Here is a 13,841-nt window from a genome sequence, read left to right as displayed (position 1 = left end):
TCCCATTTGTCAGAAGAAATTTACAAATGCGGTTGTTCTTCAGCAACACATTCGTATGCATATGGGTGGGCAAATTCCAAACACACCACTACCAGAGGGCTTCCAGGATGCCATGGACTCAGAGCTTTCCTATGATGAGAAGAATGTGGACACTCTGAGCAACTTTGATGATGACATTGATGAAAATTCTATGGAAGAGGACCCGGAACTAAAGGATACGGCAAGTGATTCATCCAAACCCCTTATCTCTTACTCTGGGTCATGTCCTTCTTCACCACCTTCTGTGATCTCCAGTATTGCTGCTTTGGAGAATCAAATGAAAATGATTGATTCTGTCATGAACTGTCAGCAGCTGACCAGTTTAAAATCCATAGAAAATGGATCAGGGGAAAGTGACCATTTGAGCAATGACTCCTCATCAGCCGTCGGTGATCTTGAAAGCCAGAGTGCAGGCAGCCCTGCAATGTCAGAGTCTTCTTCCTCCATGCAAGCTTTGTCTCCTGTGAATAGCAATAGTGAAAGTTTCAGATCAAAGTCCCCTGGTCTCAGCAACCAGGAAGAGCCACAAGAAATACAATTAAAGACAGAAAAACCAGACAGTCCGCCACCCACAACTGAAAATGGAGGCGCATTAGATCTGACATCCACCAACCCAGGAAGACCGGTCATCAAAGAGGAGGCTCCTTTTAGTCTGCTGTTCCTGAACAGAGAACGTGGTAAGTTTAAAAGTACTGTTTGTAATATCTGTGGCAAGCCTTTTGCTTGTAAGAGTGCATTGGAAATTCACTACCGCAGCCATACTAAAGAACGTCCATTTGTTTGTACAGTCTGCAGTCGTGGGTGTTCCACTATGGGTAATTTAAAACAGCACTTACTGACGCACAAATTAAAAGAGCTGCCTTCTCAGTTATTTGAACCCAACTTTACTCTAGGTCCCAGCCAAAGTACTCCTAGCCTGGTCACCAGTACAGCACCTACCATGATCAAAATGGAAGTGAATGGTCACAGCAAGCCGATCTCTTTGGGTGAGGTTCCCTCGCTTCCAGCTGGAATCCAGGTTCCTGCTGCACCACAGACAGTGATGAGTCCGGGGATCACCCCTATGCTGGCACCCCCCCCTCGCCGGACTCCCAAGCAGCACAACTGTCAGTCGTGCGGGAAGACCTTCTCCTCAGCAAGTGCACTGCAGATACACGAGCGCACCCATACCGGTGAAAAACCGTTTGGTTGCACAATCTGTGGTAGAGCTTTTACCACAAAGGGGAATCTTAAGGTAAGAGGCCACATAAAACTGTAAAGGCTTGGGGAGGGGGTGGTTAAAGAGCACTGCTCTTGAACTCAGCAGGTTTTAGTGCTAAGCGTTTGTCACAAAGACATGGGAGAAGGGAGCATCAAGGAAATGCTTGCTGTACGGTGGTGGTCATTATGCTTCCTCTGTGTGGAAGACAAGGACTGGAAAGTGGCTGTGCAATTGTGCGAACTTTAAAACTGGTTCCAGGTGTACATGCAGGCATGTTGTAGTTCTGACAGACATGATGGCACACCCAGTCAGCTGATGGACCTATTTTGAGAGTTCTTATGGACCATCAATGCAAAATAACTTTGCTATAAACCAGAAACACTTGTAGCTTGCTCAGTTCCTTGGGTGCCTCCCCAATTTCTATTTTCTATTCCACTTTGAAGCCATTGCAGAGTAGAAAGCTGTTTCTCACAGATTTACAATGGGTTACTACAAGACTGATGGCTCCTATTCCTGCCATTTCGTTAACCATCACGACGCAGCCTGGGGAAGACATTTTAAATGTCCTTTTTAAAAAATACTGAATTTAGCAAATTAATCAGTGTTTCCGACGTGAGATAAAACATGAAAACTGACAGGATGAAAAAAGGAAAAGGGAAAAACCACCCATCTCCTAGTATGAGTAATGCCCTTGGTAATCTTCGTGTGAGGACTTCCAGCTTGCATGTGAAATTGTCTAACCCAAGAGAGTGTGTACCCTTTAGTCTTGCAGCACTGTTTGCTTTCACTGAGAAGAAGCAAATGTACATTGAAAAACTACTACAAAACTGGGTTTTCTTTGTATGGGCTGACTGGACCTTAGAACTGTGTCTTTACTGGAATTGTTGTTTTTTTTCAATGCAAATTAAAAGGCATTTTTTTTTAAAAAAAGCAAGCGCTACTGTAAGTAACAGCATTTCAGGCTAGATACCTCACCAGAATGTGCTAACTTGGGGGTGCTTCTTGTCCCTGTTCACTCTGCAGGTTCACATGGGGACTCACATGTGGAATAACGCCCCTGCACGCCGTGGCCGACGCCTCTCCGTGGAAAACCCCATGGCTTTGCTCGGTGGCGATGCTCTCAAGTTCTCCGAGATGTTCCAGAAGGATTTGGCAGCTCGGGCCATGAATGTTGACCCCAATTTTTGGAACCAATATGCTGCAGCTATCACTAATGGACTTGCTATGAAGAACAATGAGATTTCTGTCATACAGAACGGAGGCATTCCTCAGCTCCCAGTAAGTCTAGGCGGAGGCGCCATCCCGCCTCTAAGTAACCTTACCGGTGGCATGGACAAAGCTCGCACGGGCAGCAGCCCTCCCATTGTCAGTCTGGACAAAGCAAGTTCTGAAACGGGAGCCAGTCGTCCATTCACCAGATTTATTGAGGATAATAAAGAGATTGGCATAAATTAAAAGCATTCATTCCGAATAATTGTTGGACCTCTACTCGACACAACACTTGTCCTGTTCCATGTACAGCTTTTGAAGCTAAGCATTAGTTTCCTGACCTAAATGCATAGGTTCCCTTTAAAGTTTTACCCATAGCAGAAATACATAACTTTGTGGCTGCTGAAAAGTTGTCTTGCAAGATCTGCATGGTACTTCTTTCAACAGTGAGTTTGACTGTTACTGAGAACTTTGAAACCTTTTAATTTAACAGAAAACAAACAAACAATCCAGTCATGGGATAACTTCATTAGAAACAGAAAGAGGCTAGTCTACATTCACTTTGCTTCTTACAAAACTTACTATCACCTGAGAAAGGGGGGGCTTCATTACGGCATTCTGTCACACTTATTTGCTGGTTTTGTTCAAATTAGTTAGCAACTTGGACTATGTTTTTAGGAATCTTAATCTTAAATAAGTGATTTAGTACCCCAATGCTGTGTATTATTACAGTATCCTTGTCTGTAGTATTTATAATGTTAAGATTATGCGGGTAACAGACAATATACTAGCCCCAAACTTAAATGAAGCTTTTGTACTGCAAAATACATCTGGCTATGTGATTTTTCTTTTTTCTTTTTTCTTTTTTTTTTTTTTTTTTTAAAGCAAGTTTTGTTTTACTATGAATAAGTGGTTTCTTTCAATGCAGGCAAAATTGTGAAGTTTTATTGGGAAAGATAGCATGCTTTTCATGTGCAAGTACCTGTCAGTAACAAACCTTTTTTTATTTAAATATTTGTAGCTGCTATGTGGACAGTTGTTCTATTAAATGAAAAAAAATGTAGTGTGGATTTTAGCTCAATGATTGGAAAACAAGTTACAGACAAACCTTAGCACCATAAATTATTCACAACATTATAAACGGTTGTGAGTAAATACTCCGTGTTATCAAAGCTGTACAATAAAAAGGTAATGTTTGTATAATGTGGTTGCAAACTCTTAATTTATACTATTGCACTTTCAGTACTTTGTATTAGGGAGGTTTGTCTATAATTTGAAACTGAACAAAGTTGTAAACTATTTTATAAATAGTACTTTGACTTAAGGAATAAGGAGGAGGACCCTGTTGCAGTTTCTTGTTTTGTTCTAAGCTCAAAAAATGAGAGATGTCTATCAACTAAGCAGAAAATTGCAGAGAACTGTCAGATCTTTAGGAAATATGGGGACTGCTGTTTCTTAAATGGAAATGATTCATTTAACTTTTCTACGATGCCCACTTAATAGCATGACCACCCCTGACAGAATTCTGATACATTTATCATAGGAGTGTGATAATAATACAAGCCTAGGATAGAGGAAGAAGAACATTATGTAGGTTTAATTTTCTGGTAATCTGTTCTGTCTCTTTCACACATAACCATGAGAAAGATGCTGACTGCCTAATAATAGTGGGAATTAAAAAAGAACTCTTGGGCAGTGGGAGCAGAAGTAACACACAAACGCTCTGTATTTATTTCCAACTGTCTGATTATCTTTTCAGATTGCTCCAAAGCACAATGTACTCTGATTAATCAAATATAATTTTACGTTGATTGCATCGTTGGAATTATGCTGAGTAAACAAAGGGAATGGTTCCACTCATAAGTTAAGCGGGGGATGCTGAGGAGACTGGGGCTTAATCAAAACTTGAACAGTAAATGTTTTGTGTACTACCTCATTTTTGTGCATTACAAGCATGGTGGAGTTGACACTCTGAACTTCCGTCCAGCAGAATTGCTTGAGGGACATTATGGGTAGCTGGGTAACAGCGCAAGGAGTTTTATGCCCCTGAAGAACGAATCAGACAGTGAGGTCTTCTCGGTTGAGACTGAAAAATAGGACAATCTTTCTTATAAAACAGAAACCATTACTGTAAGAGGATGGACTATTTCTGCCATCATGTAATGGAGTGAAAAGACGTTCAAAGATTTATTAGTTGTTTGTTTCTATTGGAAATGAACAATGAACTCTACGGCTCCATTTTCTACAATGATGAGATAGAGATATATAGATATGAATATATATCTATATCTGAGCGTAATTATATATCTGTAACACCTCTACAACATAACATAATTTTTTGCCACAGTGTGTGGGTGGTTGGGGGTGTTTCCAAGCATTAAAGAAAAAGAAAATTAAGGTGGCTTAATGTTGCTGTATTTCAGCAATTGAATGTTTTTATTTATCTGTGTAATTTTTGGTGTGACTTTTTTTTGGTTAGTATTTGGTACCATGTAGTGTTATCTCTATTCCCTAAAGGATGTGTATAACTTTAAAAAAAAAAAAGAAAAAAAAAGGAAGTAAAAATAGAGAAGAAAAAAGGAAAAAAGGAAAAAGAGAAAAAATATGTAAAGTGTTGTAAATAAGATGGTTGACGATGGTACAGTAAGACTGACCCCATTTTGTATTCAGGGTTAGGCCATTCCTCTCTGCATGGTGAAGAGAGACACTATTTTTATACTGTGATACCATGTAGGGCTAGGAGCCTCCCTGAAACAGCTGGGAATTGTTACCTAGATCCAATATTTTTTATTATTAAATCTTGTTGGCTTGACACATCTACTGATTGAAATGGATGTCTTAGTCTAGGTTACTATTTTTGTCATATGGAATTGAATAAAATGCAGGATGTAATATTATTTCTGAATTGCGTTCCTTGATTACTCTAATAATAGAACAAGATATGAGACTAAGGTCACTTGTGGTAGATTGGTGTCAATGACTTCTAATCATTGCATCTGAAAATCAGAGTAAGGTTGACACCGTGTATTCAAATGTTTTTCTAGTTTATATTAACAGTGAAAAGGGATAGAATTATTAAAATCTCTTTACCAATTAAAATAAATTTTAAGAGCATTTATCCCAAGGTAGTAGAACAAAAAAAGACACACAAAAAATATTTTGGAGAGGGGAAAACAGACTTCGGCATGACTACTGTTTCAAATTGACTGCTTTCTCAACATTCGTCCTGTACTGTCTGATGAAAAAGCCTCCTTTTCAGGTTGTTTAAACATCTGCCTAATATTCATGATACACTGCATGATAAAATTTGTGAACAAATTTATTAGGAGCAGTTCAAATTCTAAAATACAAAAAGGAAAAAATTGACAACTCGCATCCGTTCATTCCAAATGACATAACCTATATATGGTTTAAACCCATGGTTTTGTTTTTGTCTTTTTTTCCAATAACCTCAATTATCAAAGCATGTCTAACTTTAACAAAATTATTTTTTCACATTGATTTAAATGAAAGTATTTGCATTCTTAAGGTTAGGCATGTGGTTAAGTATCTCCTGCAAAAAAGCTGTATGTTTGAGTAAACTCCAAGCTGTTATATTCTGATGGTGAATGCCTGCTGCATTTAAAACAGACAAAAGATAAATAAAAGAGAAAAATCTGTATTAATCATTTTTCAGTGGCCTTGTTATGCAGATACTGTGTTTATAAGATGAACCCAAAGAAGGTATGAGTTTCCTCAGGTGACTCAACAACGATAGATTTGTGCTTTTCTTCCTCCATGCACGTCCCTGAGTCTTGCTGAGAGAAAACATGATATGCAAAAGAGAAGAAAAGCAAAGGAGAGCTGATAGCTGTGGTTCTGTTCTAAACACAAGAGGAAAATTACCTGCTTTCCCCTCCTCCCCCCTCCCAAAAAAAGGATGAAAGCAGAATGGTATCTATTTTTAAATGTGTATGGGTTATTTTTTTTATCATACGAAGACATTAAATAATAAAATATGCTACAGAGATGAAAATGGTCAAAGTCTGTTGAATTACAGATGTTGAAAAATATAGCCATGTAGGAACTCTATATATGATCAGAAAAATTGCCCGTTATGATTTTTTAAGGGGAGTGTTCCAGCAAGGCTTTCAAACTTTTCACTTCCATTTTTCCCCATGAGTTATTAGAAAGAGAGCATTTATTAAATGATTAACATTACCTAATTAATTGATTGAAATAACTTATTTTTTACCCAATTTTTATTTTGTTTATATTAGCCCTCAAGATATTTTCTCTTCCTATACCTGTTTTGTTCTTTCTCTTTCGACAAATACTTTGTTTTTCTAAAGTTGCATTTGTGCTGTATTTGTGTTGCCTTTAATTTACTTCTCTGCATGTGCTCTGTCATTTGGAATATACTGTGGTTTATTTTTTTCCTTTTTCTCTAATTCTGCAGAGGTCAAAAGAGCTGCCTGTTTTTTACGTCTATGTGTAACAGTAGCATAATGAGTGATGAAGTCTTCAGTGATGTGATCAGGTATGTGCATAGCTCACAGGATTTGCTGACAAACATGCCATTCCCACTCCTTCCTTCACATGAAGGCATGAAGCTCATTAGTGCTGCTGGTAGAGGGCAGCTGCAGGTGGGCAGGAGGATGGAAGTCCTGATCCCAACTTCACTCTGCCTGCTTTTACAGCACTGAAGCTCTACTGCCCTTAGTGGAGATACTCCAGGTTTATTCTGGTGCAGGAGGGACTGCTTCCAGGTTCAGATGTCTTGCTTTTATTTACACATTTTCAAAACAATGGCTAGCTATACAATGTTTTAAAGTATGTCTAAGCAAAAACATTCCGTACTTTATTTTTAAAAAGAGGGAAAAGAGAATACGTATATTTTAATACATTCCACAGGATTATCCCAGTTTTAAAGGAGGTCCTGAAAGATGAACCTAAAAATATATATGCTTGTGCCCCTTAATATATAATTTGATGTCATCATACGACTATTCAGAGTATTCACATAAATGAGTAAAAAATCCTGTAATTTTTATGCATAAAAGTAAAAGAATAGGGGACTCTTGCTACAGTTCTGCTACACAAGGTATGCTCTCACAGGGAAATGTCTTCCCTTTGCAGATATGAAAGGTATCAGCAGATTTATGAAAAGAAAAATACATATTTGTACCTGTCACAGGACCAATGTATAGTACCTTATTTTTTCAAAGGGAGAATGTCTCAATCAATTGACAAAGTGACAAATATGAAAGCCAACAGCTTTGGGCTGTGCCACTGACATTTTTAAGGATGTGGGCAAGTTCTTTATTAGAATAACATTTTGCTTAAGAACAGCATACTTCTGGGGCCTCTGGGAATCAGGAAATCAGGCCTCTGGGAATCCCCTTGCAGCATCAGCTAGCACCTTGTAGTATTGGGATGAGTTGCCCCATCAGTAAGATGGGGTAACACTTTCATACCTACCTCACAGGGGTGTTGTGAGGAATAGTTTTATGTTTGTACAGTGTTTCAAAGATGGAAAATGCTTGGTATTATCACTGATTTTAGAGACTTTACAGTACATGTACTATTATTTATTATTTGTACACCTGTAGTACCTATGAGCTCCAGTCAGGACTGAGAGGCCTTATCCTAAATGTTGTACACTCACTTAGTTGGGACTGATAAAGTTTACTCAGTAACATTTTTCAATGGAGATATTTCATTATCAAATGCCTATTTGGTTACTATAGGGTTTAATTCAATTATTTAGATGTTCAAATTGATTATCAGTTTTAGGCTATGGCAGAGAATTATATGGTATCACATTTTGTTTTGAGCCTGTATTGATTTTCAGAAAAAGTGCACCAATTTTCTATGGATACTCTACAATCAAATCTTGACATCAGTGGAATTCTACTGTACTTTTTGCTATTAAAGCTAAACATTAAAATACATGCGTGTGTATACATTATTATACAGAAATATATAATATATATACCTATAAACATGTATGTTTTCAATTTCTTTAGCTGCTTTGATTAATTTCAAACTGTATGTGGCATATTTTGCTCAAGCATTGCCCTTTTCAGATGCAACTTAAACATCGTTAAATGGTGTTGGGTCTCAGTAAAGATATAAAAACTGGAAAACATGACAAGAGAAGACATATTGTTGCTATCATATATATGAAGGCTTGTAAGGAAAGTGTCTAAGTCTCAAATGTATTAAAAAAACTTCAGTAAGTCATAGAAGTCTTTACTTAGATTATGTTGAAATAAACTACTATATCAGAATGAGATCACTGTATATAAGTATGTTAAAATGAATAAATAATTCCAAAGGTAATGCTTGCTATCATTTGGATGTTGAAAAGAAAGTAATTTGTTTCCCAGATTGGCAAACTATAGTTAATATTTTTTTACAGATATCTGATTTACAATACTTTGTTAAGCAGCCTCTTTAGCATTTGGTCATGTGCTAAATATATTGGCTCAATTAATTCTGTTGATAGTCTTGGCTTTTTTATTTGATTGTAAGGAAGGTTTCTGGTTTCGTTTTGATTGAATTGTCATCAGTGATGTTAGTCTCACCGATTTCACTCAGGCACATCATGGAGTAAACATATGAGCAACAATGGGTGAATCTAGTCTAAAGAATGTGTCTTTCTTTTCCTTCTGGGTATTACTGACATCTCTCCATCCCCCCATCCCGTGCTGATTACCAGCCAACACATCAGAGGTTGTGGTCTTCCTTGTGTGTTGATTAGCACTCGTGGCTCAGCCAGTTTTTTGAACACTTGTCACTTGTTCTGCTACAATGCACACTTCATATGGGACCTATGGATCCACTGACATAAGCATCATATTTAAGACAGGCTGCTGTTGGACTAAGTAAGTGAACACCTCTGCTGAAAGTCATATGTGATTACCTGGTGTGTGTGGTGAATAAAATGGGGACATAAAAGGATGTGGTCATCAGGAGGTTGCTATCACTTTATACTCTCAATAATGTGCTTGATATAGGAGGATTGGATTGGGTTTTGCTTTTTAAACAGTTGTTGTAAGAGCAGTTATGAACAGATACCTTAAAAAGGAGAATATATTTTTCAGGTAAGACTTTTTGCAGGCAGAACTTGATTGAGACTTGCCTTTTTTTCTGCCCATTTTCTATTAAATAACTCTTCCCAACATAGTCTTCTAGGTAACTTTACAAGTAGAATTTAGTCCTTCACCTGGGTTTTAGTCTGCCGTTATCCCATTCCAAACAGGCTTACTGAAACCAAAGGGCTTTAAAGTAAGACATTAGGTAATGCATCTAATGGGTAACAGAATCCATTTCCCTGTGCACTTTTGAAATTTTCTTAAAAGAAAATTCAGTCAAATCTTCAAATAGTTTCTTATATATCTTGTGTCATTGAATATGATATCTATTCCAATATTTGGCAACAGTCTGGGCCACTCTGTAGTACTTTCCCTTACACTGGGTAGCCCAGTTCTCCACAATTTGCCCCAGGTAATGTAATGACACATGCCAACCAGTATTACTCATTAAGTGGAATTTTTTTCAGTGTGTTATCATGCAACTTATTACAATAGCTGCAATTCCAGCCTCACAGAAAGTAGATTAAATGAGCCTGGTAGTCTCTGCAGCTTACATATTTCCTCTTCTCCAAGCCCTACTATCTTCATGAAGTAATTTGCCAGTGTTTCCTCCGTGATAATGTGTCCTGATTCTTTTCAGCAAAGTAGTGCTGCTATGTTCATTTCTTTGGTTCATTGTCTTTCTGTACATGGCCATGTTCTTCGTATGTTTTCTTTTATGGTAGTATTAGATTTGCTCAATGCACACATCTGTCCTTGTATTATGCTGAGATTAATTTCTTTTTTGAGTTTGGGGCCTGGCCATATTGTCCCCACTCATATCTCCGCCTAATTCCAATTAATTTCGTTCACTGGGACTATGAGTAGAAGATTCTGCACAATGAAGCAAAATTCAGCAGCCTGAAACTTTGAAGAATTTTAAAATGTTTTTCCAGCTGAGATTACTGCACACTCACATGTTGAACACCCGAGTTTAACTTCAGCTCTGTTATACATACAACTAGTTCCACTCTTAGTGCCTTTACGTCTGGAAACTCCTTCAGGCTGACCTTGGTTTTCCCTGCTTTTTAAAAATAACAGTATGTTACTTTTCCCAAAACCTATATCAATAACCCATTCATTTAGTGGCTAATGCTTTCTATGCAACAAGCAAATTGTAACAAGGAGTAATCAAATTTTGCTATTATTTCAATAGAACAACTCACATATAATGTTGAGATGGAAGTAAGGCTTAGATGAGTACAATAAATTGCCTTTTCTTCACAAGTATCTTTATAAGTAGCTTTACCTCTATATCTCTACTGCTAAATTTCAGAAAAATCAAAAAAGAGATCACAGACTGCATGATAAGCAGCCAACATAGAGATCATGGCAATAGTAGTGCCAAGCACAAACACAGGCATAGTACTAGAATTAAACACAATAGAAAATATAAGAATTTAAGACACCAGATTTTAAAAACATACATCATAAGGAAACAGAAGCATACCTCTATGCAATTAACAATCATGAGCTTTATTTTCTTACAAGGATTGACTTACCTGAAGTCAAGAGCATCTGAGGGAAGCCAAGCAGCATGTCCCTGAGTTCAGCTTCTTGTTAGACTCAGGAAATACTTATTCAAGCTCAGTTGCTAAGGCTGGGGAACTCCTGAAACCAGAAATATCATCTAGACAATGCTAGTGTGTATGGATATCTCAAGTAGATTTTCAGCTTACCTCTACTCCACATTATTAGAAAAAAAATGCAATATTTTATTACTTCTAAAGCTTACCACAGGGCTCCAAGAGAGGAATAAAATAACCCTTACCACTTATCTCATCCTGATAAGTACATCATTTTTACTGGGTATAGATACTCTAATTTCTACAGAATCACTCCTGATTTACAGTGGTATGGGCAAAATCAAAAGGTGTTAGTGTCTGCATCATCCCTTTTTCATCAGAGCAAGACACTTGTCTCTTTTCTTACACCATAAATTTTTCAGGGCACTCTTTGTGGTATAAATCACAGCATATACTGGAACGAGCATGGCATAATCAAAGTATATCTATACTTCAGTATGTCTCAGATATGAGGACAGTTACACCCAAAGGGAATACTGAGCCCCCCACATCCCGCCTGGATATTGAATGGGAGTGTGTCCCTCAGCCTGTGCCAAAGCTTCCCAGGAATATGTTGCAGTCTGACAGGGCAATTCCTGGCTGCCTGCCCCTGTCCTGGTCAGCTCAAGGAGACCCTATGAGGGCAAACATTTCTTTCCTGAGGAGCAAAATGTGCTTTTGGGTGGAGTAATTTTCTCTCCTGCTTTTACGTAGCTGGTCTTTTGAAGTAACTGGAATGGACTGTCAGACCACTCCGTTCATCATCTTTCTCTCCTGGCATTAGGGATTTGGCTCATTGTATGTGATTTCATAGGTCACATCTCATGCTCTTGGGAAGCTGGGCTTCTTCCATCATCTCTTATGTGCAAAAAGTGAATTGTTCCTTGTAGGTTTTCCAAAGGGCCTCTGCAGATTCACTGAGGCCGCCAGAACATCTTTTAGCACCTGCTTATTCATTATTTTATCTAGGTATGTTATCTAGCCCACTCTTATTCCGGCATAAGAATGTTATTCATGGTTATTCAGGAATAATATTTCCTGAATACTTGTGTAGACAGAGTAGTCCCTTAAGTAATGAGTTCAATTAGGCTAAGATACACTATGTAGCAATTCAATAACAAAAGTCCTGGGAGGTAGAGGGAGAAGAGGCTTGCCAATTGCTTACACACAGTATGCTGGATGACAACTAAAGACTCCGTGCTGTGGCATATTTGGCACATGCTGGCCTTCAGTTGTGCCTAGCAACTCCCAAGGTTTGAGCAGTTCCTTACTAAGGTTTTAATCAAGGAAAAAAGTAGCATGGTGTGCAAATTAGTAAGACAACAGACTCCATTTGAAATCTCTTTGGGGATGTTCATTCTTGTAGAATACTAGCATCCAAAAAAATCAATTTATCTTTCATTTTTGCCTAAAAAATGTCAGTAGACAGATGAATTTAGCAATTCACTTCCCTGAGCACAGTGTATTGGATTCAGAACTGTAAGTTTAAAAAAAACCACTCTCAGAACTTGAAATGCATTAAATTTGAGAGATTTTAATTAGGAATTACAATGGATTCAGCATTTGGTCTGCATTTCTCATTCTCATTATTAAAACATTTAAATATTTAAATATTTATTCTAAGAAAATCAGTTAACTGTGTTTTAAATGGGCTAAACATTCTACCATGTTCTTGAAATAACATACCTCCATTTTATGTCCTTTTGAGAGAATAATACATTGCAAAAATGGCTAGAAATCTTCTTTGGCTCTGCTTATAGTCTAGTAAGATTACTCTTCTCAGTTTCCATTTCAAGTTCCATTTGAGGAGCCTGCCCTGTAAAATGTTGCTCATTTTTAGAGAAAATTCCGGCAAGATTTAAAACCTACCTCAAGTCGACTATTCAAATTATAACAAAACCGAGAACCTAGCAACACTACACGAAAATAATACAGAATTGAAGGATTCTTATGCCAATACTTCTGAGTCATCTGCTTTTCAAGCTCCTGGTTTTGTGATAGCAACAGGATTCTGCCTGCCAGAGCATTAAGCATTCTTCTGCAGCTTCTGAGGAGGTGACTGCCAGTCAAACCTTTTGACTGCTGCTGGGGTTAAGTCTTCAGAGGCTTGAGATATTGATAGAGATTTCTTAGCATTGATTTTTATGGAGAATGTTAAAATGTAAAGTTTCACTCAAATGCTTTAAATGAATTATCTTATTACAGCTGTCTTGAGCCACAGAAGCAAAGAAAAACTTTGGGTAATCAAATAAGAGCCAAAAGTACATTTCAGCTGCTGAAATCATACCACAGGCTTAGAATCTGTGCTGATATGCCATTCATGATCTACAAAAGTTACAATTTGCCCACTGGTTTAGGATCATTGAGCCATACCATACCTGATTGCTGATTGACCCAGTAAAAGCAAGACCCTAACAGGGTATTGGAAAACAGAAAAAGGTGCCTGTTTCTCCACTGCAAGACGGAGTTCTGACTGTTCTCCTGAGCACTTAAAGTTGATGTACTACAATTTTCATGATTAGAGCATTACGGTAGAGCTGAAACTCTGCCAGGGATTTCAATATGGATTTTTTGTGCTTTGTTTTTAACTCATCTATATGCCAGTTCATTAACTTGAGGTAAGCTTTTCCCAGCTTGTATTTGACTTCTGCTATCATTATTCTTATAATTGGCTTCTGTCCATGCTATTTTGTACACTGGCAAGTTGTA

The 13,841-nt window shown here is 37.7% G+C and overlaps 1 protein-coding gene across 3 annotated transcripts in view; it reads left to right on the top strand.

Annotated features, from left to right (window-relative positions):
* Positions 1–8,927, top strand: part of SALL3 (spalt like transcription factor 3) — a 26,232-nt gene extending 17,305 nt beyond the window's left edge. For 2 of the 3 annotated variants that reach the window (XM_088168528.1, XM_014876959.2), the window contains exons 2-4: positions 1–716; positions 933–1,273; positions 2,264–8,927. The exon at positions 1–716 is cut by the window's left edge. In XM_088168528.1, the coding sequence (XP_088024654.1) occupies positions 1–716; positions 933–1,273; positions 2,264–2,695 (1,489 nt within the window). In that variant the 3' untranslated portion in view covers positions 2,696–8,927. Of the gene's footprint in view, positions 1,274–2,263 lie in introns of all 3 variants that reach the window. The other variant, XM_014876951.2, reaches the window with a different exon arrangement.
* The last annotated feature ends 4,914 nt before the right edge of the window (positions 8,928–13,841 follow it).

The sequence above is a fragment of the Sturnus vulgaris genome, chromosome 1 (genome assembly GCF_052056855.1).
Source record: "Sturnus vulgaris isolate bStuVul1 chromosome 1, bStuVul1.hap1, whole genome shotgun sequence".
Lineage (NCBI taxonomy): Eukaryota > Metazoa > Chordata > Aves > Passeriformes > Sturnidae > Sturnus > Sturnus vulgaris.
Note: the sequence above shows the minus strand (reverse complement) of the source record. Positions and strands in the feature narration are given on the sequence as shown.